Source organism: Microcebus murinus, chromosome 4, assembly GCF_040939455.1.
Source record: "Microcebus murinus isolate Inina chromosome 4, M.murinus_Inina_mat1.0, whole genome shotgun sequence".
Taxonomy (NCBI): domain Eukaryota; kingdom Metazoa; phylum Chordata; class Mammalia; order Primates; family Cheirogaleidae; genus Microcebus; species Microcebus murinus.
In genome coordinates this window covers 102,978,654-103,006,286 of record NC_134107.1, presented here as the reverse complement: position 1 = coordinate 103,006,286, position 27,633 = coordinate 102,978,654, and the positions used below count along the sequence as shown (strand labels likewise).

Below are 27,633 nucleotides of genomic sequence, written 5' to 3'. Positions count from 1 at the left end.
AAAATAAGCAGAATTGTAAAGAGAAATTTATTACTAAAAATAAAGCAGCTGAAGTTTTTTCCAGGGTAAACTTTCACCATGGGAACCTCCATGATGAAATGTGTTAATTTAATATCTTCTTTACTCCTGAATTGCTGCCTTCTTCCATATATTCTAAATTTTAGTTTAAATTAAAAAAATCATCATGATGAAAATATATGGTATCTGATCCCTTCTTGTTCAATCTGAAGATTGAATTGGGCTACACTGCGACGGGGACTTCAAGTGCTGCAGGTGAGTGTCTACCAAGGGTTCATGTGTCAGGAACTCGGGCTGGTAAGAAGACACAAAGGCTGCAGGCTGAAGCTCTGGAAGATCCAAGGATCCTAGAGAAAACAATTCCATAAGTTCCACTGCTGCCTGGGAATCTCAGGAGACTGTTTTGGTTAGACACATATATGTCCTTTCAATCAATTCCTTAATATCCTTGTGTGTGTCAGCCCAATTTTGTCTTTCTTTAGGACAGATATTTACTTTTACAATGCCTAAAACAGATTAAGTGGCTTGCCTAGGGGTTATATTAGTATATTAGGCAAAAGAGAATTTTAATTCCATTTTTTAATTTCCATCCCCATTTTCTCTACATGACCCCAATGCCTGAACCCCTGGACTACTCCACACATTTGTAGGAGGGAATCCATGGACCACAGGGGCAAGGCCATGACCTGACCCCTTGACTTCACTTGAAATTCTATTCCCTGCACAGTAAACCTTCCCCTGGTATTCTGCTCAGGCTTCTCAGGGTGCCCTGCCTCCCTGATTGCATGTGCTCCCGGTGACTTCTGTGAGTAATCTAGGAAGCTAGGCAGGCTGCAGGTCCCCCTATGACTCAGCACTCTCCCCGGCTGGATCAGTGAAAGCTTATACTACTTATTGCCTGGATATTTGGGGCACTCAGCTATGTGTGAAGAGGGGATGGTAGATTAAAAATGGTCAATTTTCAAACCAGAAAGGTAAAGTTAAAAGATACCTGGCAGAATGGGATCACTATGATCATCAAAGGTCTGTTGCTGAAAGGCTTCAAAGCTCATAGATGCATCATTCTCTGGCAGTCCCTGTGGTAGCTGCCCATCTCCAGGTTTGCACACATCAAATTTCACCCACTGGTAACTGTGGGAGCAAAGGGAATCATCATCTCTAGAGTTGTCTGCTAGCCATAATAACCCACTCCTATCTCCAAAGGGATCAGGTATTTTTTCTTTAGATCTCTCCCATATATATATCTAAAAAAACATATTAGCTCATGAAACACATAAAAGAAATAGGCCTCTTTGGTGACACATTATTCTGCTAGACTTCCCATTCCTTTTGCTGTCATGGTACACACAGAAAATGGTAATATGGTGCAGTGGAGTACTAGCTCCTGCTCACCTGTCTGAGGGCTGAGAGGCCCAATACTGAGGCACACTGATCGAGAAGCAAGCATGCTTTGGACATAGAAGCTCAATAAATGTATGGATGAACAGAGCAGTAACTGGCAGTTTAGGTCCCTGGCTGGCTGATCACTGAGCTTCTCTCAAGGGAATGGACTTGACCACCACACTTACTTGTTGCATTTTCGAGCTCCTGGACAACTTTGGATCAGGTTGTGGATGGTTGGATGAGAAAACCCGAAGAAGTCAGCTCCAGTTGGAAGCAGGTTAGGCATTGATTTTCCCCTAAACAGGTAAGGGAGAATTTTAGTTTAAGAGCTTAGAAGGAGATAAGGATGGGTTTAAGAATGGAATAGTGGTATGAACACACAGGATAAGCTTTCTTGACTTTGATACTGCAGAGACTCTAGTTGCTAAGATGTCTGAAGGATTCAGGATAGGTTTCTATTATATAAAATAAGGGATCTGCACTCATTAAAAGCAAGAGTAAAGGTCTCACTGTACTGACGGTGATCCTGTGATCCTTTTAGCCTGTCTTCAAGTTGCTGGTCAACTTACATAGTAGCACTTATGGTCTTGAGCAGTTCTGCATGACAAGCATCTGCAGAAGAGCTGACAATGGCATTCTGGGGGTCATCTTCAGGAACAATTTCAAACTGAGAAAGATAAAGGAGCAATTGAGGATCCTCAAGAAAGAAGAGGTAGGGAGAGTCATACCACTCCTATAAACATTTCTTCACTCTGGAATTTGAAACTGATGTATACCGTCCTGGATGATGGGCATATTCCTATAGTGCTATTAAAAATTTAAACAAATCCAAATAAACAGAGAAAGTCCTTTGACTATTTCAGTTGTACTCTCTTGGTTGACTGCTCTCCAGAGGTCACCATTTAATTTGTTATGTACCGTTCCAGACTCTTTCCTAGCCTCTGACTTATATCCTTAAATACAAATACAAATAGTATTTTTTTAAAAAATGAGATCATTTTCCATGAAATCTTAAGTTTATATTATAGTATCTAGGAGAAGAGCAGGGCATTTTGATTATAAACTGCCATTTCATTTTATTTTTAAATGTTAAAATATCTTGACTGTATTTATAAAAAGAAACTATTGCATCAAAATTATATTAATCCTGAGGAATTTTTGCCAAGAAAATATTTTTGTAACAAGTTCTATCTAGCCAATTAAATGCCTTGACCAGTTTTCTATAAAGTCCAGTTAAATAGTTTTCAGTTGTTCAATGTTTACTCAAATATTCTGAACAGGATTAAATTATTTTCTTATAATTTTTTAGAATGATAATGAACAGTGTTATATGTTATTCTTTGTACATTTGCACATTTCTCCTAGGAAATACTAGATTACCTAGATATATTCTGGGTCAAAGGATAAACATATTATAATTGCTCATATTGCCAAATTGCCCTTCCAAAAGACTACCGACTTTCAGTCCTACTAATGTATACTTGTTTTCCTAGACCCTGGCCAGTGCAGGTTATCATCAATCTTGCCATTTGTCTACGAGGAAAATCAGATCTCATTTTTTATTTTACTTGCATTTCCTTAGTTATTAGTGAGGTCTACTCTTATCAACCACCTGTGCTGTTTCTGTGAGATGCCTGTTTTATCTGATTGCTTTTTCTTACTCTATAGGCACATTTTATTTGAATATTAATCCATTGGCATATATTTCCTATTTATTGCTTGAGCTTTAACTCTCATTATGTCTTTTGTCATTTAGAAGTGTTTAAAACTGTCAAATCTGTTACTATATTCCATGGGTGCTTGGTTTGGCAGTACATATACTAAAATATATTCTACTATGGCTTCTAAGTTTCATGTCTTGCTAAAGAAAACTTTTTCACCTCACCCTAAGGTTATTAAAAAATTCTTCTACATTTTGCTTTAACATATTTATGGTATAAAATGCTCTATAAAGCTAAATAATTAAAAGTCATATTGGCACTTATAGACAAACAGATCAATAAAACAATCATCTGGAAACAGATCCAAGTATTACATATATTAATATTTAGTATATAAACTAAAGCCACTTTATGTTATTTGAAAAAAAAATTGAAGCTAGATTCCTAGCTCACAATATACCTAACGATAATGTCCATAGATTATTTTTCAAAAATGTAGCATTTTGTTTTCCAGAAAAAATTAAGAATCAGCTTGTCAATTTCATTAGGATTTTGATTAGATTTGCACTGCACTTATAGATTTATTATAAATATGGTATATTGCTGTAAAAGTGAATCGATGGCCATATTTTTTCATCAAGAGGTGATGGTTGGAGAAAATGAATGGTCTCGAATCTTAGCACTGAGAAGGATGAACAAAAGTATGTAACAGGACAAGTGTTCAGGACTCCCAGGTTCTTAAGAGTATGTGCAACTAGAAAGTAATATGCAATTTCTTTGCTACCTCCATTTTGGTTTATCCTGAAATGGTAGAGTATCAAACTAATCTTCCCTGTATTTGGGCCTGCATTTCACATAAGAAGCCTTGATCAAGCCACACAGTCACAATATCGACAGCAGAAACAGCATGGTTCAAGGGAAAGAAAGCACATCGGTCTGAGAATCAGACAGACGCAGATTCACATCCCAGCTCAATAACTCATTAGCAGAGATGTGACTTGGGGCCACTTTTCTGCATCTTGGGGTTACTCAGATGGTGATTATATAAGGTGTCAGAACATGTAATACACTTCAAGTGCCTGGCAGTAGAGAGTAAGTTCTCAAAAAAAATAGTGGTTATTATTAGAGCAGTACCTGAGGCTGCACACCACCATCCTTGATCTGACAGGTATAGAGACACTTTTGGTCTGGGCACTTCATGCTGGCATATGTTCGAGTACTGCAGTAGCCCACAGGGTAGATGGCACTTTCATCATGGAAGCCAGGTCGGTCGGTGATGATCTATAAAAAAGATTCCCCCAACTTGGGATTGTCTGTGAAGAATTTAAAAGTTTACTGTGGTAGCCTTTAGAACCACTTTGGGGCTAAAGAGCGACTCAAATCACACAAAGGAAAAGAGTAGGCTGTGCAGCAGACACGACTGACCTGGTTTCATAGGGACTGGAGACATTCTGAGGTTGGTATGGATCAGCAAGGGGCTGTTGCTAATGGGAACAGGGAGGGAAGGCTCAACCCCATTCCCATATTTCTCTGGTTCTCCTCTCTCTATATATGGTCTCACTCACCTCCCCCAGGCTATATACTGTTAGACCCTCTAGTACGATGGGGAACACAGGCCGTCCTGAGGGATCCAGGGCAATGGGCTGAACCAGCTTGCGAGCACCTCCCTCCATTTTCTTTTTCTTGGATGTTTTCTTCAGAACTGAAACGCAAATCTGGGGTCACCCACTTTAGACCCCTCCTAATGTTGAGGGGAAGGGAAAAGTTTACATGTGACTGTTAAGGGCAATAAGCCAATCCTGGGTTTACATACTCATTGAATGGGCACATGGGGCTTTTCCCCGAAGCCCTGAGTATCTAACCCACCCACCTTAATATAAGTGCTTAGGAGCTAAAAGCCTTACATGTTTTAAGGCCTCTTCATGTGTAAGATCAGAAATGTTCCAAGACAGCAGTGTGCTCAAAAGGCCACCCAGCCCATTTCCCTGCCTCTAGGAAAGACTGAACAGAATGCATCCCAGAGTGTTGGGAGAAGGGAAGGAAGGAGGTCTCAGTTTGCCCCCTTCACATTTAACCAAGTCTAGCCAGAATTTCTCCACCCAAAGTGCTCTAACAAGACACTTGTTTCTCAAGGGCTATTAGGGCTCCTTAAGGACCAGATACGACTTTAAGTATATCTGTGATTATGTGTGTTTACTACTTTGTACCACATCTGTCATTAGTAGCTGAGTCACTGGAGCAACTGATATTGTCTCCAAAGTACCTTCCAGTTTGTTGTTCTCTTTGCCTTTTTCTTTTTTCTCCTTCTTGGATTTCTTCCCAAATGGTTCCTCAGCCCCAGTGCTGGGCCCAGAAATGGGCCCAGCTCCCTGTATAGTTCCCACAGAGCTGGCCACACCATAAGTCAGGGGCAAACTGGAGCTGTGGGAAGGAGCTGCAGCCTGTACTTCCCCTTCAGTTAGAGCCTGAAGCTGGAGGAGCTTCTTTAGCAAGTACCTGAGGTCAGGAAGGAAAGGGAGCACATGTATGAACTTCTGTATTGTTTCAATTCAGTATTTTACTCAAGCACTGAGGAGAGCTAGAATTATATACAAAGATTATTATACTCATAAAAATAAGGTTCTTACTAAACCATGGGAATAGTGAAGCCCCAGAGGATAATCAATATTTCAAGAAACCAAGGATAAGGATCGTTGCTTATTTCTCTTGCATCTGGAGGGTTCATCTACTTTAATGTTGGAAGGTGTTAGGATTCTGAAGGGCATATATCATAAATTAAAAATGTACATAGACCCACTGTACTTTGCATAGAATAGTACATACTGAATAAATATTTGTAGAATGAGAGGCAATTTCTTTATTACTTAACTTTTATAATTGGGGAGCTATAAAAGTATTTCTTAGCTGTGGCAGGAGGGCTTTGTTAGAAAGATGAGTGGAGGAGCTGTTTTATCACTGTAGTCCAATATGACTTAGGTATGTAGGAACCACTACCACAGGTTGTGAGTTTCTCTGTACTTGATCAAGTGGCCAAGGGGCTGTGCAATGCACAAAAATCCCACTGGAGAAAAATCCCCAGAGCAATAACACCATATCAATCACCAAAAATGTGATTTTGAATACCAAATTAAGCCAGCTCACCTCCTTTCTTCTTTTGCTTTAAGAAATTTCTCCTCAAGACGAGCAATTTCATCACAAATAGCAGCATTTTCCTTGAAGAAAAATTTTGAACATAATCACATAAAGTGAATAAACGATAAAAGTATTGTGTTGAGAAGATCTATATTTCAAAACAAAAAAGTCTGTCTTGCTGGATGAGAAGGAAGAGCTAGTATACCTTGTAGACAAGCTATAAATAAATCTATAGGTAAAGGTAGTCAGGTTCTACTATGGACAGGGTAATTATATAACTCATTATCCAATCTGGAATACCTTTGAGTGAAAGGGGGTACTATTAATGGCTATGCCAGGACAACATGGTAAACCAGGATTGTCCCAGGCAAACAAAGATTAATGATTACCTTAATTAGTGTAGTCTTTTGCAGAGAAAAGGGTATACTGCTTACATCCATAGATGTTTAAATTCAATATTATGCTATATATGAAGACTGTCCATTCCCAACTGCCTCGATTTTTGAGGAATTTACAAAGCCAACCTGCCACAAAGCATCCCATACAATAAAAACCTTAGAAGAGCTGGATGGAATAAAATCAAATTTAGTGTCTAAAATTATTAAGCTTCATAATTTACTTGTATGTATTCAAGTATCATCTTTCTTTACTGATGACTCAATGTGTCTCTCAAGTACCAATCCTGAAGGGACTGTTCCAATCTGGATGCTCCATAGGTGAAGCATCAACACTCTCAATGTTCAAAACAGTATCCCTTTTCTTCACAAAACCTTCTTTATGTATATGATTGAACCAACATTTTTCAATAACATAGACTCCAAGTTTTAGGTTCCTTTGACATGTAGGGGGTACATGAAAGAGAACAGTCAATAAGACGTCAAGTCCTCTTAATTCTACTTTTTTTTATTTCTCTCCAGTGCATATAACAAGTGTTGAATAAATGTTTTTGGAATGAATATTTTAATTTCCAAACCTTTCTTTTTAAAATGCTGAGAAATGTTCAAGCTTTTGGTAGAAAGAAGAGGTACTGTTGATTCAGATGTGGGAGGACTTTTGAGAAATCCACCCATATTTCCAAGTATTGAGGCAAGCTTGAGCAAACCAGAATATTCTAACACAAAGTTATGGTTGGCAAGCGAGTTCATTCATTCAGTAAACCAGTGCCTCAACAATAAAAGAAAGGCAGAAACACTTGGGAGACTCAAAGAAGGTTAGAAGGCATAATTATTGAAAGCTTCATGTACTAGGGAAGGGGTTAGTTATGGGGTATGTGGAGTGCTCACGAAATAGGCTGTGTAGTCGAAGTAGTAAACTGGTTTCTAAGTTGGAGTCAGGGCCCTGTCACAGTGCTCTTGAGCAAATCATCTCTCTGGACTTCGTAGTTCTTATTTTAAAAATAGTACCTAAATCTCAGTGTCATCTCGAGAATCAAACACATTTCTGAGAGTTTTGCAGTAATAATGATGACTAAAATTTATTGACACATCTTCTAAGTGCGAAACACTTTACTTTTCTCATTTAATCTTAATAACTGTAATATAGTTACTAGCTCTCATTTATAGATGAGGAAACAGGATTAGAGAAATTACATAATTTGCCCATGGATATAAGGCTAACAAGTAGTAATACATACTGAAAAGCTAACACTCTATTAATACTGGCACTCTGGGAAGGGGAACAGCTTGGGGAAAGATTTCGCAAGGAAGGAGTGTCGAGGAGAGAGGCTGAGAGACCGTCAGACTCACAAACACCGTGGCTTTGGCCGCTTTGCGCAGCCGCAGGTACTTCAGTCGGTACTTCTCGTTCTGGCTCTTCCTCGGGAGCTTTTTCATCCTGGCCCTGCTGGACTGCAGCGGGGCCCGCGGCGAGGAAGTGAGGCCGCCCAGCAGGCTCATGGTCCAGCCCCGCTACGGGGGCTCCAGGACGCGGCCGGCATCGGCCCCTACACCAAGGAGCGGGCAGGAGCGCTGTCTTAGTCCGTTCGGGGCTGGCGGAATCGGGCCTCTAATGATTTAGCTCCACAGGAGGTTCCCAGAGCCGACCGCAGGGCCAGAAATCTTGCAACCAAATCGGCCGCCGGCGCCTCCCAACACTTCCGCGTCTGTCTCGGAAGTCAGCCCTGCCCGGAAGTTACGCAACGGCGCCGGCCTCGTGTAACTTCCGGGGCTGCGGCCTTGACCTTGCGGTTCCTAGGCTTGCAAAGAGGGAAGATGAAGATGGGGCTAACGCGGGTCGAGGAGAGGAGGGAGGGCGGCGGCCGGAAACGAGGGTCCGTGACTCGCGCATCTCTGCGTTTAGCTGCGCAGTACTATTGTTGAAATAAGGCAGGAACGAACGAGAATTTTACCCACGTGAGCTCTGGTTCACGCTGCCCACAGGCCACAGCGTATCAATACTCGTTTTTCACACTTCATACAGACAGGTCTTCCCGGATAGTAGGACGCACTTGAACGCAAGTGCTGGGACTGGGCTTCTTCCCTTGCCTCCTTCCTTTATGCAGTTCGCATAATTATTTCTTCGGGTTTCTTATGCTATGCTCTTCCCAGGAGCTGGGACCACAATAGTGAATCGGAAAAAAAAAGGCCTTGGCCCCCTCAGCTTAAAATCTAGTAGGAAAGATGGGAGATTTAACACGCAGTTTTCATAAAATACTGGCACTAAGTAAATGTTTGCCTAATGAAACCGTAAGTGTATTTATAGGCATACAAACATATGCCTACATTTACATAGTTCTAACTTTATAACCAAGATCTACCTAAAATCACCAAATAAGGAAGCGAGGCAAATAAATCTTTAGGGTGCAGATTTGGTAAATGCCCCAGGGCTGGATGGTGGAAGGTTTTAATTCTTCCAGCAGTACCCTTGAGCATCTAGTTGTTTTTTCCTCTCAAAACTGAATATACTCTTTAGAATAATGGAGGTGACTGAATTTTTCTCTAGTTGTTCTCTACTGATATATAATTACTGTTAATATATTCAAAATGTAGACTTCTAGAGATGTATATGGGAATTCTGGAGAAAATGTTACCTCGTTAAAACAATAAGTTCATTGAATTACTAGAGAGGAGGATTCTAACACTAAGTAATTTATAATTAGAATTCAAAATGATATAATTAGAATTCAAAATGATATAATTAGAATTCAAAATTGATAGGTTTAGGATTGATGACCCATTTCTGAAAATTGTAGAAAGAGGGACAGGGTCTTGGGTTTTTAACACAAAGTGAAAGCTCATGGAAGTCCTTTTATGCCTATCCATACTGTAACCTACCCTTGTTGGACCTGGCTGGGTTGTAATAGAGCAGCTTCTCAGGGTGCCAGTATGCTTGCACAAACGTTCTTAAGGCAGTCATAGAGATTCAGCTTTGGAATCCTCCAGGATTATTTCCAACTCACAAAATACTCACACTCATGCCTTTGATAATATACACTGACACTTTACCTTGGAACTTGAAAATAGTTCCTGTGATAGGAAGAGACTTTCTTAGTCTTTTTAGAAAAACCTTATTTGCTAATTGCCTAACTTATTTGCTGTCTAGCTGTATTTTGTGCTTGCAAGCTTAGGGTTCTGACTTTATTGTATTACTCATCTTCATATACATGTATCTAGTGGGAAGGAAAGTGCAATCTTTTGTCTTAGTTTACAGGCGTTTTGGCCAATGGATTTTAATGGAATTTACATAAAAATGCTTATTGTTTCTATTTCATTAGAAACATTTCCTTACAATTATAAAACATTTCATGCAAATTTTTTAGAAATGTAGAATATATAGTATCAAGAAGATTTTCAAAAATCCATAATGCTGACACTTGGACTGAACCACTTTTAACATGTAAGTATTAATATATGTGTTTAATATTTTGATACATTTTTATATGGGTTAGAGCATATGAAATATAATGTTTCCTTTTAATAATTTACCATTATAGGCCGGGCGCTGTGGCTCACGCCTGTAATCCTAGCTCTTGGGAGGCCGAGGCGGGCGGATCACTCAAGGTCAGGAGTTCAAAACCAGCCTGAGCAAGAGCGAGACCCCGTCTCTACTATAAATAGAAAGAAATTAATTGGCCAACTGATATATATATAAAAAATTAGCCGGGCATGGTGGCGCATGCCTGTAGTCCCAGCTACTCGGGAGGCTGAGGCAGGAGGATCGCTTGAGCCCAGGAGTTTGAGGTTGCTGTGAGCTAGGCTGACGCCATGGCACTCACTCTAGCCTGGACAACAAAGTGAGACTCTGTCTAAAAAAAAAAAATAAAAAAAAAAATAATAATTTACCATTATAGTCATTTCACAGTGTTATTATGACTTCTTTAGAAACATAATTTTAAATGCTGGTTAATAGTCTAGTATGGCTATATTATATTTTGTGTAATTATTTCCATAATTACATAATGATACAACCTTAATTTAAGAGAGAAAGTCAGACAAGTAAATCAGCAATATTAATATGGTGTAAAAAGTTTATTTCAGAGGTAGGTTTTGTTTGATATGGCAGTACCCAGTTAGGGAAGAAGAGGGGAGATAGGGAAAGTTTCTTAAAGGAGATTTGCATGGTCAGACTGGAGGAGAGGCAGTGGTTGGCCCAGTAAACAACAAAGGAGGGCATTCTGGGCAGTGGACACAGCATATTTAAAATCTCACCATTGTGAGAAGCATGGGAACTGCAAGTATTTGATCAGAGTGAAAGATGTGTTTGGAGAGAAGCAAGAGGAGAGACTGAAGTAGGCACGTTTGGATCATGAAAGGTCATGTGTATCACTGAAGAGTTGGACTTTTATCCTGTGACAATGGGAAGTCATTGATGAGTGTCTGTATATCAGCTTTTCACTTATTTTAAGTAAATTTATCTGAATTCGTCAGAAGCAACATAACTGTTCTATTTACCTATATGAAGAAGAGTCTAAATGGCCTATGCAAAAATTCTCTAAAGAAATGAATACATAATGTGCATCCCTAAAAAGAAATATAAAATGAGAGAAAGCATGGTACTGTGGCTGAGCATGGCCTTTGGAGTCAGATCAAGGTTCTGTTAAATCCAGGCACAGGAATGGAAGTTAGGAGCTAAGATGGGAGATGAATTAGGAAAGAGGGTTCAATAGTACTTTACTTTCTATCTTGTTTAGTTCTATGTGGTTGCTATTCAGTGATTGGCTCTAAGGGAAGGTATAGTAACCCCTGGGGTACTAAAAGCATACCTGGGCCCATTAAGAGTTGTGAAAGAGTCCACAACTCATAATCCCAGCCCTTGGTGAAATGAATCCCTGGTTTAGATGATGAAAAGTGGTGTGGACACCTCAAGGCTTCACTCAAGGCTGGTGCATGCATGGCCCTGGCCTTGTTCTACTATGTCCTTAAACCCTAAGATCAGAATACAAATTGAAGCCTTCATTAACTTCTGACTCACTTTGCTTACCCACAGGGGACCTGGGCAAGGTTGATGACTTCCACAAAGCAAGCGGAACAAATTCCTGGGATTTCAGGTGACACCAAAAAGTTTCCAGGAGTTTCACATCTTTATTAATTTCTTAACAGATTGCCTCACTTGCTCTTCGGGGTAAGCTGAGTGTATATCCTAGAGGGTGATGGAATGAATATAGTGAGAAAAATGTGCCTTAATAAATAGCCTTTAGAGTCTTCTTTCCTTGTAGAATTTCTAGACTTTATTTGTTTATTTATTCTATTCTCATAGAATGCTATAGCCCCAATTTTTAGTTTTTTGGCTCTTTACCTCCAGCTTTCGTATTTTACTTCCATGTCTTTATTGCAGCTTCTCACCTTTAGGATAACATGATATAGGATAGATGATTCAGCTGAATTAAGCTTAGCAATTCTAAAGTGTATATATATTTTTTGTTTTAGTAGGTGTGGCTTGTGAGGAAGGAGAGATACTTTTTTTTCACAGATTTTCTTGCTCCATGGTTTCTTAACTATGGGTGTTCATCACACACCTGATGGGTGAGGTGTTTAGGTTTTGTGGGTTCTAAGCCAGCCAGTAAAGTCATGAAGTCGACCACTGTGTCAATGTTGTGCTTCTGGCTGGTTGTGTCCTTCAACACACATAAGACACTCAACCAGCTAAAAGAGATGAGCTCAGAGATGTTAGCTCGGAGGAAAAGAAGGATCACATTGAGGTCATTGATGGGGCATCCCAGCATCTTTCTGCTGAGGAGATCAAAAGCTGGAAGCATCTCATAGATGGATAGGAGTCGTTTGTCCCACCGACATAGCCGTGTGAGGTTGTAGACTATCACTGGAACCAACAGGGTGTATATTGCCACACTAGAGAGGCTAACAATCTGGAAAACGGACAGGGAGGTCAGCCTACATGTGATCAGATCAGGGATGTGGGTCTCATCGCTTAGCAGCTTTGTCTTGATGGAGCAGCTGAATTCTTCCTGGAAGAAGACATCCAGATGGAAGTGGCCAAGGTACAGGTAAGTAGCTGAGGTGAAGAGGAGCAAGAGGGCGTTCCTCAGGAGGTAGGTAGCCACTAGTGAATGTGAGCGCTGCTTACATGCCAGGTACCGCTCTAGCAAAGGGAATTCAAAGTATCGTTCTTTCCGAGCCCTGGGCAGGGGAAGACAGGAGGCAAGGTTAGGAAGGGCCATTTAGAACCGTACCCTAAGAGAGACACATGGGAAAGTAAAAGAAGATCTGTGTTTCCAACATGGCATTCTTGGCTCACATGAAAATCTTCCTTCCCTGAGCATAACCACGCTTCATGCCAAAAACAGGTGTGTGAGTATATCCTGGTTCTCCAACTATTGAGTGCAATGTGATAAACCCAGTGAATGGTCAGTGAGTAATGAGTAGTCACACTGGATTTCTGGCCAGCAAGGCAGACTAAAGCTCTAAGTTGAAGTAGGATGCTTAGGAAGCAATAGGCTTATGAAATTAGCACTGGACTGGGAGTCTAAATAAGTGCATTCTCATTCTTGGCCTGTGTACTCTGTGTATGATTTTTAGGCCAGTTCATTTTATATAAATAAATGTGGTCACTAATACTAACATTTGTTCAGAGCTGTGGTGTTCAAGTACATGCAAGCCCGTGTCTGCTTAGACTCAAAGAACCTTAGAGTCTGGTTTGTGGGGAAGGGACAGATAAGACATGCAAATATGAAATAAAAATAGCACTTGATATGTTGCTAAAATGATGGACACAAACCATAGTAGTTGCAAAAGTTAGGAGAGGGAGCTAACAGTGTGGGCTAGAGTGTTCAGAGACCTTTATGAAGAATATTGGCTTAAAGCTGGGCTTCAAAAGGTAGACAGGAACTTTTTCAGATGATAGGGTATATGCATGAACATAAGACAATATGATTTCAAATCTTAGCTCAACTGTCCTCTTGTCCTCTTGGAGGACTGAGCCTGGCCCCTCTGTTTAAAACAATACCTCTCTTCATCCCTCTGGCTTTCCAGACCCCCCCAACCCCCACCTTACTTTTTCTTTTCTTCATATCACTTATCTCCTGACATATAATTTACAAATGTGTTCTGTTTATTTGTCGTCTGTTTTTCTCAGCAGGATGTAAGCCCCACGTGGGCAGGTATAGCTCTGTCTCTCCTGCCCACACCCCGCAATACACACACTAATTTAGCAGAAGCACCTAGAGCATTGCCCAGTGTGCAGATGTAGGAATGATTAGATAAATAAATGATTTGATGGGAAAAGAAGGAGACTACCTACATAGAGTGGAAGGTTTCTGTTACCTGCTAGTTAGAGGTTTGAAAATGGTGACATTATTTATGTTGAGGGCCTTGGACATATATTTAGGAGAATTGGGGTATTTCTTGGTAAGCATGGGGGGAGCTATTCAAGGTTTCTGAGGGGAATAGTGTAGAATAGTGTGCAGAAGTGGTACTTTAGAGAGACAAATACCTTTGTGGGCTCAGTGTAGTCACCTGTACACTAGAGGTAGAATCCTTTCTCTTTACAGAAATGATAGAAAGTTAAGGAGGTGATGTGTAAATACTTAGTACTCTTGACAAGGATGGCACAGAAGATAACTTAAAAATTGCCATGCAAAGACATCATTTTAATGCTTGACTAGCCCTAAGTTTTAGTTCTTTGTTTTTCAGTTTTTCAGAAAAAGGTAGAAGAAACAACTCACTTCTCCAGCTCATCCCAAAACACATGGGGGTCGGAACTCTTCTGCCGGATCTTCAGCATGTGTTGCACCAGGCGGATGGAGCGATTATAGGATTTGTCCAGTTCGCTGATGATGAACAGCAGATCTGAGCTGAGTGCTGGTGCGGCCGCATACTGCCACAGCAGAACTGGCAGGTACATGACCATGGCCAAGGCCAGCAGGGAGTAGGGAAGCGCCTGTGGGGTGAGAGCAGCTGAGGAGGGGGGCAGGCTGCTGAGACCTGAGTGACAGCTGAGTGAGGGGCTACCCTTTCCCAAGTGCCTGTCTCAGAGGAGATGGGCGATGGGCTACCACAGGCCCTGCATGGACTTGGCTGAGTACAGTGAGGCCTAGTAGGGAAGGGACGTGTATCTTCATGCTCCCCAGGTCTACTTAACTGACCCAGCATCTGTCTCGGCCCCGGTAGAGAGAGAGAAAGAGAGAGAAAGGGGATGGAGGTGGGGGGGGGGAGAGAGGCAGGCTCTCCCTACCTTCCCCTTCCAAATGTGTTAATCTGAGTAGCTAACCAGAGGTCACAGCCAACAGTGGCCATGGCATCCCAGGGGACAGAAAATCCCATTTTCTCCAGATGACCTTCCTGGACTTCTCTGATGCACAGTGGTCTTTTTTAATTTTTGGATTCTTGGTAATGCCTGCACCATCAGACACTATCTTGGAATTCTTTGGGGGAGCTCTTTTAGGTATGCAGATATACGAACTGACTTTTTTTTTTTTTTTTTTTTTTTTACATTCCATGTTAACCAAGGATGAACTGACTTTTAAGAATGCATAAACCTTGTCTCTTCACCTATATTATTAGCTACACCTGAGATAAGGGACTGCCGTGGTTGAATTGTGTCTGTATTTCCCCCTCTTTAATATGTTGAAGTCCTAATCCTTAGTACCTCAGAATGAAACCTTATTTGGAAATAGGGTTGTTGCACATGTGATTAGTTGATTTCAAATGAGGTCCTACTGGAATAGGATTGCCCCTAATCCAATTAGGACTGGTGTTCTGGTGACTGGTGTTCTTAAAAGAATAAAAAGTCAAGTGAAGGGGAGACATGGCCACAGGAAGAATGCCCCAGGGTGTTGTGTCTATGAGCCAAGGAGAGGGACTTGGAAGGTCCTTCCCTCATGGCCTGGCCCTCAGAGGACCCAACACTGATGACACCTTGGTCTTGGACTTCTGGCCTCCAGAGCTGTGACACAATACATTTCTGTTGACTGAGCCACCCAATTTGTGGTACTTTGTTATGGCGGCCCTTGTGAACTAATTAGGAACTTTTACTTAGGTTTCCTCCTCGTATTTACCACACCTCACAGGGTTGGGCCTGCTATTTTGCCCACAGTAAAATCTCTATTTGTAAAGGCTTTTTTTTTTTTTTTTTGAGACAGAGTCTCGTTTTGTTGTCCAGGCTAGAGTGAGTGCCATGGCGTCAGCCTAGCTCACAGCAACCTCAAACTCCTGGGCTCCAGTGATCCTTCTGCCTCAGCCTCCCGAGTAGCTGGGACTACAGGCATGTGCCACTATGCCCGGCTAATTTTTTATATATATATCAGTTGGCCAATTAATTTCTTTCTATTTATAGTAGAGACCAGGTCTCGCTCTTGCTCAGGCTGGTTTTGAACTCCTGACCTTGAGCAATCCGCCCGCCTCGGCCTCCCAAGAGCTAGGATTACAGGCGTGAGCCACAGTGCCCGGCCTGTAAAGGCTTTTTAAAGCTACATTTTTGTTAGATGCTTAACATGCATGATTTATTTGATCTTTACAAGGATGCTATTGGGTCAGTATGATTAGTATCTCTATTTTATGGATAAGGAAACTGATGCATGAAAAGATAAAGTAACCTCTGTAGGGTTGCACATTTAGCAGGTGGGAGAGCCAGGGTTTGGATCTAGGCTGTCTGATATTTGGAGCTTACTCCGTTAATGACTACTTGACTTATAGCTTCTCCTGAACCAGGGATGCTTATTTTAGAGGAGAGTTTGAAGAAAAAGAGAGAGGATACATATATGATTGCACCTGGGTAGAGGAGAAGGGGGTGTGTTTTCTGAACTCAAAAAGATAGCTTATGTTAGGAAAGGTACCTAACCATGAGGCCACGAGAGAAAATTAGAACCTTTTCACTCCTGTCTAAGAAATGACATTTCTTGAAAATGAACAAGGTGCCCATAGAGATTTTATTTCTTAGATTTGGAGTGGAGGCAGAGAATTTGGGTTTAAAGATCTTGATTATCAGACAATTTGACCCTTTTCTGACATGTGAATCCCCTCTGTGGTAGAACTTGTTACCATTTAAATCGTGCTTGAGCTTCCAGTGACAGAAACCTCCTGAACTCTTTCCCTTATGTCTCTGGTTTTGCCTGGATCCTAGAATTGTGGCAATTTGAGGCTTTATGAATTTTCATGCCTAGAAAATGCTATATGACTTTGTGAATTGAATATATATGTTACTGCTAATCTGTCGTAAAATCCCACTATGATAACAATAAAGGATTAAAAAAAGATGTAATCTTGTAAGGACAAAGAGAACAGGAGAGGAGACAAGAGAACAAAATACTGAAAACTGGAAAATAGTTACATTATGGAAGATAGCAGCCTACAGGGAGGGCGGGAAGCTGGTGCAGGGGCAGGCAAGCTGTTTTGCACCACAGAACCAGAAAGCCCTGGGAAATGGAGATAACCAGGGACTTCTGAAAATGACAGTGTAGATGGGGCTGAAAACAGGAAAATTGTTTGAGAAATCTGTGTGAGAAACAGACCCACAGATCCTTTCTGTAACGTGAGGCATTCAAGCAGCTACTGTTTCCCTCCCTTTACAGAACCTTGAGATTGCTCTCTGGGGAGAGATTAAACCAGTTTAAACTCTGCACTTGGGTCCACTGAGGCAGGGGAACCATATTGAGAATGGCAGGAACAGTTGAATGAACACTGAACAGTGAGACCCACAGCCGAGCTCCCAGAGGGTGGGCAGCCAGATTTAATTGCAACTGCACCCTTCCTTTCCCCACAAATTAAGGATTGAATGACTTTTTTTTGGAGAAAACCAACTGGCCCAAGAGAAAGGACTGAAGATACTGATATTTGAGGTTTTCCCAGTGAAATAGATCAAAGGATCACCTTAAACTGAAGCCTGCCTGTCTACATGCCTCAACCGTGAGCACAAACCTTCCAGTCAGACAAGAGTGGGCAACCAAAGATCACCAGACATTTGAAGAATGCCTGAAACATGAAAGTCAGCGACCAACATAAGTGGGGTGTGGGTGGAGGTGGGGGTAAGAGTCAACAGGAAATAGAACGATGCAGTTCCGTCCACTCCACGCTGCCATGGAGGTGGCCTTATACAGTCTGGCTGCTTTACCTTGTAGGGCCAGAGAGATTTCATCTTGTACTGGCCAGGCTTGTCCTGCTCATGGTGGACCAGTGAGTCCCAACAGGAGCTGTCCACATAGGCAGCCTGCCGGACACTGAAGTTGCTGGGAGAGAAGCAGCTGATCGGAGACCCTGGAATAGGAATGCAGCTTTGAGGCAGCCCCGAGCTGGAGTGGAGGAATGGGAAGACAGGGGGCACTCATCTGACAGTTTTCTAGGGGTCACCTCCACAACTCCTTGCTGATTTCTGTGTTTGGCAGGCACTGTCTTCTTCCCATGCCCCAGTTTTCTGAGTTGGGCATGGCTGTGTCACGGTTGGATAGGGCACACCTGGAGAGCATTCTGATTTTTGGCCCAGGCCTACCAGTGACTGACTCAGCCTCTTAGGTCTGGTGGTTCTGTTCTGTCGGAGTCCCCTAGACCCCAGACTGGTGGGCAGTGGGGGCTCCCTGTGCTCCCACAACCTGGCACCAGATGCCTTGCAGTTTGATGGTGACGTCTCCTTCCTGAGAGAGCCGACACTAAAATGTGAAGGATTAATTGCCTGGATTTCTTAGCCCAAATCAAGAGGAAAAGTGGGTATGTAGTACCAGAAGGAAAGTAGATTTGGAGGAGAGTCTGGCTTTTTGTTTTCCCATTATTTTCCAGAAAGAGGCTGACAAAGAGGCAGTGGGAGGTTGGCACCCCTCAATGGGAAATGTAGTAAGTTCGTGGCATAGCCAGAAAAGAAAGCCAGAAGTCTAGGGAAGTCCACGTTCTCTTTAATAGAGGCAGTGGATTTGCTGAGTTAATCCAGCACCTGAAGCACTAGCTCCATGTGTATGTTCATGTCTGTGTGTGGCTGGGGTTTGTGGAGAGGATCCACTGAGCTTATCCAGCTCCCCTAATGTGCCAGGCTCCATCAGACACTTAACATGTGTTCTCAGATCAGTAACCCTGGAGATGGGGCATAGGAAGAGAGCACGGAGGAAGCGAGAGATGTCTTCAAAGTGTGGCTAAGATGGAGAGGTCTGAGGTCTTGAAAAGATTATGGGACTCCAACCTCTCTCATCATATGAAAACCAAACTAAAAGTTTAAGTATTGAAATGATATAAAATATATAAATATGAATACTAAAATTACAATTAATTTTTTTTATTGTAACATTTTGGAGATGACTTTTAAAACTTTCTAGTGCTTCTGCTTTGCTCATATATTGTCTGCCTTTTGGGTTATCCAGCCCAGCCCAAAGTCATGAAACCCAGTCACCGTGAGTGCTATCTCACTTCTAAGCCCATGCAGAGTCTGATATGAAGTGGAATCTCTCTTACACACTGGGCTTTGGAAGTAACTTACCAGAGGAGAACTCCTGGGCGAATGCCAAAGACATCAGCAACAACGGGGAGCCCACGGCTACAAACTTGACCATCCGGTCCAGGGGCAGTTCCAGGCGCAGGCCTTTGAGGCGGGGACCCCTGCGGTCAGGCAGCAGGGCATCGGAGAGCATGTACTCCGCAGCTGTGTTTGCAAGAGACATGATGCTGCTGAACTTGAGGGTGCAGAGGCGGCAGAAGGGATCCCGGGATACTGGAGTGAGGAGATGGCAGCTTCAGGCAGCTGGCTGCGAGCAGACAGTGCCTGCTGCGTCATGGATAATCTGTGCAAGGAGCAGGCGATGGTTCTCTAAATAACTTCCCAGGTCCTGAGCTAGACACTTAGTAATTAGAGGGAGGCATGGCCTTAGTGGGTCCTTGCTGGAGGAGGGTCAGGCTTCACCTGGGGTGGTGCCAGGCTGCTCTCTCTCTGGATTGCCTCTGAGCAGATGGTGTCCTGTGGCTTTATGTCGCCCTCTCATTAATAAAGTATTTTCAGCAGAGTGGTGGAGAGAAGGAGGGCTGTGGAGCCAGACCCCCCCACCCCCCATGTAATTGGTGTGGAATTTGGGTGGGGATTCCTTAAATGTGTTGTAGGCCCTCATTTTGTGGTTTGGAGTGGGAATGGAGCCCCCAAGACCCAGCTAGGATTGCTACCGCTACATAGTAGTCTTTGTCCCAGTGATGATTTTTGCTCTGGGCCCAGGTTTTTTTCCCAGAAATTGCTCTGTATTTGGTGTTAAATGTCCTTTTCTGACTCTGTTTTTTTTTTTTCCAAAATATTTCAACTATGTACTTATAATTTTAAGTTCCTTTTTAGCCCATCAGTTCTCTAGAGAGCTGGGGGATGCATGCCATGTTGAGTACCTTTGAAATTAGAGAAAAGACTCCTCCACTGGAGACCGAGGAGTGCTCATTTTTTGTGTGTGTGACTTCAGGCAAGTCATTTTTAGCTCAGTTTTCTCATCTCTCAAATGGAAGTATGTTACAATCTTACAAAGTTGTGGGATTGATTAAAAGTATTGTGTGTGCAGGTGCTTTGTAAACTAAAGTGTAGGGCAAATATCAGCTCTTTTGGTGGGATTGTTTGGGTGGAGAATAAGGTACTCTTGTATCTAGTATTGCTCTTAAACTTGGCAGTATAGGCCCTTAAGCTGGCCTTTACTCTGGTCCCCTGTGGCTGTGTCCTTCCTATGAGGCAGTGAGTCCATGGGGCCAAGGGATGTGTTCACTCAGGCCTATGCACCCACTCTAAACCACTCTTCTTGTGCGTGGGTCTCTGTAATACCCTGCCCACAGGCCCCAGCCTGCCTCCAGGACCTGTGTGGGCCTCTTCCTCAGGGACATTCTCCCAGGGAAGATTGTGCTGCCAGTATGCACTTGTAGGCCTAAGGAATGGCTGGTTGTGGGGATTTGGATTGAATTTAGAAGTCCTGGGGTAGACCCCCATGCAATTGTGAGGTTTTTTTGCAGTGTGATACTTAGCTGGGTTGGAAAGAGACAGGGATTGGGCCAGGGGCCTGGGAGAGTCTGAGGATTCTAAATTTGAGCCTGGCATTCCTGATCATTATGAAGGTTGTATATATATATGTATGTGTGTGATATGTCAGGGTAGGCAGGTAGAACATACAGAATTTTATTCAACAGTTTGTTACTTGGTTTGTAACTTTTAATTTTTTAGGTATATGGTATGTGGGCCTCTATTTGAATATTTTTCCTGGCCCCACAGGTATGGGTTGGGGCTTCCTCTCTCCCCATCCCACAGTCTAGAGGCTAACTCTGATTCAGAGCTGCCCTGTGTGTAACTGGCGTGATCTAGGCGTGGGAACGGCAGAAGGGATCCTTTGTTTCTATTCCCTGTTACTGAGAGGATATTTCCATTTCTATATCTTTTATAAATAAAACACACATAATTGTGTGTTTTTGCCAAATGTTTATTATTGGTTTATGTGCATGTATATTCTTTTGCTTTTTAAAAATACATTTTCATTGAAGTATAATACACATATGTTAATATGCATATATCTTGTGTGCAGTTCAATACATTTTCATCTGGCCAAGAAACAGAACATTAATAGCATCCTGGAAACCACCTTGTGCTCCTTTCTAATAACTATCTTTTCCCAAAAGCTAATTGTTGTCCTAATTTCTAATAGTGTAGATTAGCTTTGCCTTTCTAATATATTATAAAAATGGAATCACCTGTCTATACTTTTTTGTGTCTTTCTTTTGTGCCACATTATATTTAGAAGAACCATCCATTTTGTTGCCTGTTTTTGTACTTTGTATAAATGGAATCATATGCATGTATTTTTTGTGTCTGGATTGTCTGTTCAACATAATTTTGAAATTCATTCATGTTGTCATATGTATCAGAAATTCACTTTTTTATGTTTTATAGCTACACAACAATTTATTTATCCATTTGCCAATTGATGGACATTTGGGTTTTCAGGTTTTCCGGGTATTATAAAATAATGTGACTGTGAACGTTCTAATATATGTCTTATGGTGAATATATGTGTGCATTTATGTTTGGTATATACTGAGGAGTGGAATGCTGGGTCAGAATGCTATATATGTTCTTCTCTATAGTTTTCCAGTGGTTGTATAAATTTACCTTTCACCAATATCTTATAAGGGTCCTTGTTCTACATCCTTGCCATTAGTTTTTTGCAATTAAAAAACTTTTTAAAGCCATTTTGGAAGGTGTGTGGTAGTAATGCATTGTGGTTTTAACTGGAATTTCTCTGATGACTAATGAACTATTTTTTAAAAATTTTGATTTTCTAAGTGTTTGTTGGTAATATATGGAAATATAACTGATTTTTATGTATTGATCTTGTATATAGCAACCTTGTAAATTCAGTATTAATTCTAATAGTTTGTAGATTCATTTGGATTATTTTTATCTATGTAACCATTTCATCTGTGAAAAAAATAACAGTTTCATTTTTTTCTTTCTAATATTTATGCCTTTTATTTCTTTTTCTTGACTTATTACACTTGTTAGGACCTTCAGTAAAATATTGAATATAAGTAGTGATAGTGGATATCCTTGTCTTTTTCCTTCTTTTAGGGGAAAGTTTTTAGTATTTTGCTATTGAGCAGGGTGGTCACGGTAGTAGGTTGTTTTCTTATCTTTTCTTTTTTGGTAGGCATTCTTTTTCACATTACAGAAGTTCTCTTCTATTCCTGGCTTGCTAAGTGTGTTTATTATGAATAGATGTTGAATTTTTAAAAATTCTTTTTCTGTGTATGTAGAGATGTTCATATGATTTTTGTCTTTTTTCCATTATTGTGATAAAATATATTGATTAAATTTTAAATGTTAGATTACTCATGCATTTGTGAAATAAACCTCATTTGCTTCAGATATATTATCTTCTTGATATTTTTTTTGGTTTCAGTTTGATAAATTTTTTTTAAAGAATTTTTACATTTCCATTTAAGAGAGAACTTGATCTAATTTTCCACTTTTTTTTTTTTTTTTTTTGAGACAGAGTCTCGCTTTGTTGTCCAGGCTAGAGTGAGTGCCATGGCGTCAGCCTAGCTCACAGCAACCTCAAACTCCTGGGTTCAAGCAATCCTACTGCCTCAGCCTCCTGAGTAGCTGGGACTACAGGGATGTGCCACCATGCCTGGCTAATTTTATATATATATATCAGTTGGCCAATTAATTTCTTTCTATTTATAGTAGAGACAGGGTCTCGCTCTTGCTCAGGCTGGTTTTGAACTCCTGACCTTGAGCAATCCACCTGCCTCTGCCTCCCAGAGTGCTAGGATTACAGGTGTGAGCCCCCGCACCGGGCCTAATTTTCCATTTTTATAAGGACTTTTGCAGGTTATGCTCTCCTACCCAAAGAGTTAGTTATTTCCTCTTTATCCTCTCTCTCTGTGAGAGTTTATGCAATTTTGGTATTAATTCTTCACTAAATATTTGGAAGAATTTACAGGTGAAACCATCTAGTCTCGGGATTTTCTTTGCCTGGAGGTTTTTGTAATGGATTTAATTACTTAGTAAATATTTAACTATTTGGATTTTCTGGTTTCTTGTGTTAGCTTAATGCACTAGTTTTCTATTGTTGCATAAAAAATTATGCAAAAACTTAGGGATTAAAACAAAACAAAAACATTTATTATCCCAAAGATTATGTAGATCAGAAATTTAGGGCTGGGCGCGGTGGCTCACGCCTGTAATCCTAGCACTCTGGGAGGCCGAGGCTGGCGGATTGCTCAAGGTCAGGAGTTCAAAACCAGCCTGAGCGAGACCCCATCTCTACTATAAAAATAGAAAGAAATTAATTGGCCAACTAACATATATATATAAATTAGCCGGGCATGGTGGCTCGTGCCTGTAGTCCCAGCTACTCAGGAGGCTGAGGCAGGAGGATCGCTTGAGCCCAGGAGTTTGAGGTTGCTGTGAGCTAGGCTGACACCACGGCACTCACTCTAGCCTAGGCAAGAAAGCGAGACTGTCTCAAAAAAAAAAAAAAAAAAAGAAATTTAGGAGCAGCTTGGCTGGGTTGTTCTGGCTCAGGGTCTCTTGTGAAGTTGTAGGCAGATGTTGAATGGGGCTGCAGATATCTAAAGGCTTGATTGGGTTGCAGGATCCTCTTCCAAAGTCACTCAGTGGTTATTGGGTGGGAGTTTCGATTTCTGGCTGGGTGTTGGCAACAGGCCTTAGTTCCTTATCACCTGGGTCTCTCCATAGCGTGACATGGCAGCTGGTAATCCAAGAAGGAAAGCAAACAGGAAGCCATAGTGCCTTTCATGACCCAATCTCTGAAGTTGCAACTGCTACTTTTTCCTATTCAGTAGAAGGAAGTCATTAAGTCTAGTCTATAGATGCTTTAGATGATGCTATCTTTCACCAAAGATGGTTCTCCTTTCTTTGGCTAGGCAAGTAGGGCGAGGAGCTGGTCACGATCTTATCAGGAACTGAGCATGTTTGGGTCTGTGTTGGAGTTTTAGTATTATAATCTTCAGTCTGCCTGTAGTTTTTTCCATTCATAGGCCTGACTTTTCCAGTTTTTTGATTGAGAGTGTGTTGGGTCTTAGTCTCTTAAATTGTGCAAGAATGTAAGAGGTTCTATCATCATCTTCAGAGGATTTCCATTTAGTTTGTAGTCTCTCCTGTAGGCAGCATCAAAACTTGGCAAATGTTTTGAAGAAGAAGAGACTGGCTCAGTGAGTTTGTATCAGTGAGTTCAATGCAGGTCTCCTCCTTCTGGGGAGTCTCTGTTTCCTAAGCACCACAGAGTGTAGGAGATTTCATTTTGCATTTCAGAAGCTTCTATTCTAGTCCTCAGTCCACACAACCCCATCACTTAGTCAACATAGTATGAGGGAAAACTGCCATCTGTTTGAAGTCCTTCAAGTTTCCAGTTGTCACTCTAAGAAGCTTTGATGGTTCATTTTTTCCCCTTCAGAGGCTCTCTGCTTGGACCAAAGCCCCAGAAGCAGACAGTTCCTCAGGATAAAAATTCATCTTGTTCTCATTTCCTCCATAGCTTCCTGATATTCACAAAACACAATTTTTAAAATTAATATAGCTTTTTCTATTTGTTCCTGCAGGAGCATTTGTCTGCCACAACGTACTAACCGTACTCAAAAGTCTACACATTGTAAGTTTAGTATACATAACCAATAGTCTGTTTCATATCTCATTCTGTTCTTTACTTTAAAAAACCCTCAGCATTCCATGTTGCTATGTTCACAGGTAATCTTTTGTTTCTGTTGCTGCAGAATATATTGTTTTACCTACTCACTTGCCTATTGAGGGACACTCATTTTGCTTCTGCTTCTTGTACCACAAATGATGTACATTTCCTCTTATGGTCCTACAAGAAAATTCAGTGGGGACCCATATCCAGGACTAGAACTTTTAGGTCCTATAAGGATAATGGTAAAAAGTGATCTCTCATTATTTTAATTTGCATTTCTCTTGATAACTAATGAGTTTTGAGTATTTCTTCATATATGCATTACTTATTTCTGTATAACACATTACTTTAAAAATTAACAGCTTCAAACAACAAACATATATTATTTCCCAGTTTCTGTAGGTCGGGAATTTGGTAGCATCTTAGCTGGATTGCAGTGCCTCAGAGTTGCTCACAAGATTACAGTTGAGAGGTTGGCTTTGGTCATTTGAGGTCTTGATTGGGGTTGGAAGATTCACATCCCAGATGGCTCACTCATGTGGCTTTTGGCAGAAGGCCTCAATGTGGCAGGAGGCCTAACTTCCTCACCACATGGCCCTTTCCATAGAGCTGATTGAATATTCTTACTGCATGGCACCTGATTTTTTCTGGAGCAAGCGATCTGAGAAAGAACAAAGCAGAAGTGTGAATGCATGAGACCCACAGAAAAATTCCAGAGCTTGCCCTCTGTGAAGCTGATGTGGAGGATGCTGGAGAGAAAAGGTATAGGAAACATCGACTGTTAATCTATTAATGGTAGCAACAATATTGAATTCAGCCAAAATTTTTTCATATTAATATCATACATGCATCATGAGAGAAGTAAAGACTGATAAATAAATCACAATATTACAGTAGTTGAGCTCATTACAAATACTACAACTACCAGCAGGGAGCTAACTTGATGAGATGTGATGACAGCAGTTGTTGGCCATCATGTAGCACTGGGCCGTGACAACATAAGCAAGAAATACAGCTGTGGCATGCCATCCTCATAGGAAATGGTGGTCTTCTCCAACACAAAGTTGATCAATGTTTTAATAACAGAGCAGTTGCAGAGATCCACAAATGATAAATCTCTGCTGAAGTAGTACCTGGGAGTATGAAGCTGAGAATTAAGAAAAATTAGAGTAATCAAGACCAGACTGTAGTATAGTGCTCAAATAGATCCCTAGAAGAGGGGAGCTGGAGCCCTGGCTGGCTTACTCCTTAGAGATGAAATCTGTCACTGTAGAGTAATCTCCTGCCGCCATTCTCGTCTAGATTGAAGTCCTGTGGTAGGGCCAGGTATGAACATCTTCCCCCCACTGAACTGTTTTCTGTGTTTTACTCATCTCACTGCTACGGATGTTTTCTAGGAGTCAGACCAGCCAGACTGTTCCAGAGGTCAGGATGGTTAGAGTAAATGGGCTAGACTTGGAGTTTTTACTGCCTACAACCTTTCCACATATTTAGAGATAAATTTTTTCTTGTGTTTTATTTCTTAGATTTGGACATGTATTTTGCTTCTGAAATTTAATCTCCCTTTCCATATAGGCAATCCCAAAATATTCACTAGATTGTGATAATTAATGTAAAGGTGATATTCAAAATGTAGGGAGTACAGTGTGGTGTGGTTATAGTTATACTATTTACTGAGTGATAAGTCATTCCCTTATCTATAAAATGAAGAGTAATAATATCAACTCCCAAGGTATATTGTAAGCATAAAATGGGATAATGTGAACGAAAATGTTTTTCAAACGTGCAGTTGCTATGGAAATGTGAGTTCCTATCAGGCATCTGGAAATCATCCTTAGATTTCCCCTGGACTTGAAGCTCTGTGATCTAACACAGCAGGTGTCCTACTGTGGGGAGGATAGTTAGCAGCTAAATCAGAGGGAGGTAGATGGGGTGAGAACATCATGTGGTGGTTCCTGAGAAACCATTTCCAAAAGGAGTACAGTCTGTACCCTGATAGGCCATGCATGTCAGTGTTAATGGAGCTTGACTAATTGAATTTTAATGCACACAGATGTAAAAGTTAGAAGACCATGAAGAAACGCTGTTTTAGGTGTTTGCATGTGTCATGACTGTGCTATTGACACAATACCACAAATAAGAAAGAAAAGAATATAGAACAAAGAACTGTACATACTCACAAAAATATGCAGGTTATCACAGTTACATATTTATGAAAAATTATGTATATGTTTATGGGTTTATATATTGAAAATGAGAGAAAATATGAAATGAAATAGGATATAGTACTGCGTATTAATGCCAATAACTAGGTTTGCTTTGCATATGAAATTGAATCCAAAAATTGGTATTTGGGCTTAAGCCCTGTGATTGCTGAAAAGCCAACATCTATGACTATAGACAGGAGGAGTTTTTCTGTTCTGTTAGAGAAGGATTAGATTATAGCAACTGATAATTTTGTAGTTTAAAATATTGAGCAAATTGGATTTTGAATGTAGTTTGTCCTGAATAAAATAAGGGAACTAAGAAAAACAGATGAGCTCTGTTCTTTCTATGTGCCTTCTGTGCTAGTGCCAAAGTGGAGCTCAGAAAAATTCAGGTTAGGTCAGGGTTAGAAGTAGGTGGAACTAGAAATAGAAAATAACACTCTCACAGCTCAAAAGTGAAATGATTTCAATGGGGAATCAGATCCTCCTCCTCTTCATGCCCTTTACAATGGGATCCCCAAAAGTCTCTCTGTCCTTGACTTCTTCTTCCCATATCACATTGTACCCCTTAAAATATCAGCCACTCTCATTGCTTCACCATTTTTATGTTTTTAAGCGTTGATTCCCAAATCACTATTTATTGGTTTTCTACTTTTAGAGTCAACCAATGGTTAAAGCAAAAAGGCTTACAGTTGATGGTGAT

At 41.0% G+C, this 27,633-nt stretch overlaps 3 protein-coding genes across 3 annotated transcripts in view; all 3 read right to left on the bottom strand.

The window, feature by feature from the left end:
- The window catches only part of SPA17 (sperm autoantigenic protein 17), a 306,364-nt gene that overhangs the window by 52,333 nt on the left and 226,398 nt on the right, over window positions 1–27,633 (bottom strand). The gene's annotated exons all lie outside the window — the stretch shown is intronic.
- Window positions 14–8,308, bottom strand: TBRG1 (transforming growth factor beta regulator 1). The gene is made up of 9 exons (XM_012752479.3): window positions 7,940–8,308; window positions 6,204–6,274; window positions 5,326–5,558; window positions 4,628–4,764; window positions 4,197–4,343; window positions 1,971–2,068; window positions 1,587–1,697; window positions 1,010–1,149; window positions 14–365 (listed from the first exon to the last, which is right to left on the bottom strand). Exons 1-9 carry the CDS (start codon window positions 8,087–8,089, stop codon window positions 220–222), a joined length of 1,233 nt encoding a protein of 410 aa, XP_012607933.2. The 5' UTR covers window positions 8,090–8,308; the 3' UTR covers window positions 14–219.
- Window positions 11,694–19,221, bottom strand: PANX3 (pannexin 3). The gene is made up of 4 exons (XM_012752496.3): window positions 19,041–19,221; window positions 17,694–17,836; window positions 14,311–14,525; window positions 11,694–12,766 (listed from the first exon to the last, which is right to left on the bottom strand). The coding sequence occupies exons 1-4, from the start codon at window positions 19,219–19,221 to the stop codon at window positions 12,127–12,129; spliced, it is 1,179 nt and encodes a 392-aa protein (XP_012607950.1). The 3' UTR covers window positions 11,694–12,126.

Coding starts and splice junctions, on each gene's coding strand:
- TBRG1 (XM_012752479.3), bottom strand. CDS start 8,089: ATGAGCCTGCTGGGCGGCCTCACTTCCTCGCCGCGGGCCCCGCTGCAG. Junction 4,765..5,325: donor AGAGAACAACAAACTGGAAG/GTACTTTGGAGA, acceptor TTTGCGTTTCAG/TTCTGAAGAAAACATCCAAG. Junction 2,069..4,196: donor ATGGTGGTGTGCAGCCTCAG/GTACTGCTCTAA, acceptor TATCTTTCTCAG/TTTGAAATTGTTCCTGAAGA.
- PANX3 (XM_012752496.3), bottom strand. CDS start 19,221: ATGTCTCTTGCAAACACAGCTGCGGAGTACATGCTCTCCGATGCCCTG. Junction 17,837..19,040: donor CGCCCAGGAGTTCTCCTCTG/GTAAGTTACTTC, acceptor TTCCTATTCCAG/GGTCTCCGATCAGCTGCTTC. Junction 14,526..17,693: donor AATCTCTCTGGCCCTACAAG/GTAAAGCAGCCA, acceptor CTCACCCCACAG/GCGCTTCCCTACTCCCTGCT.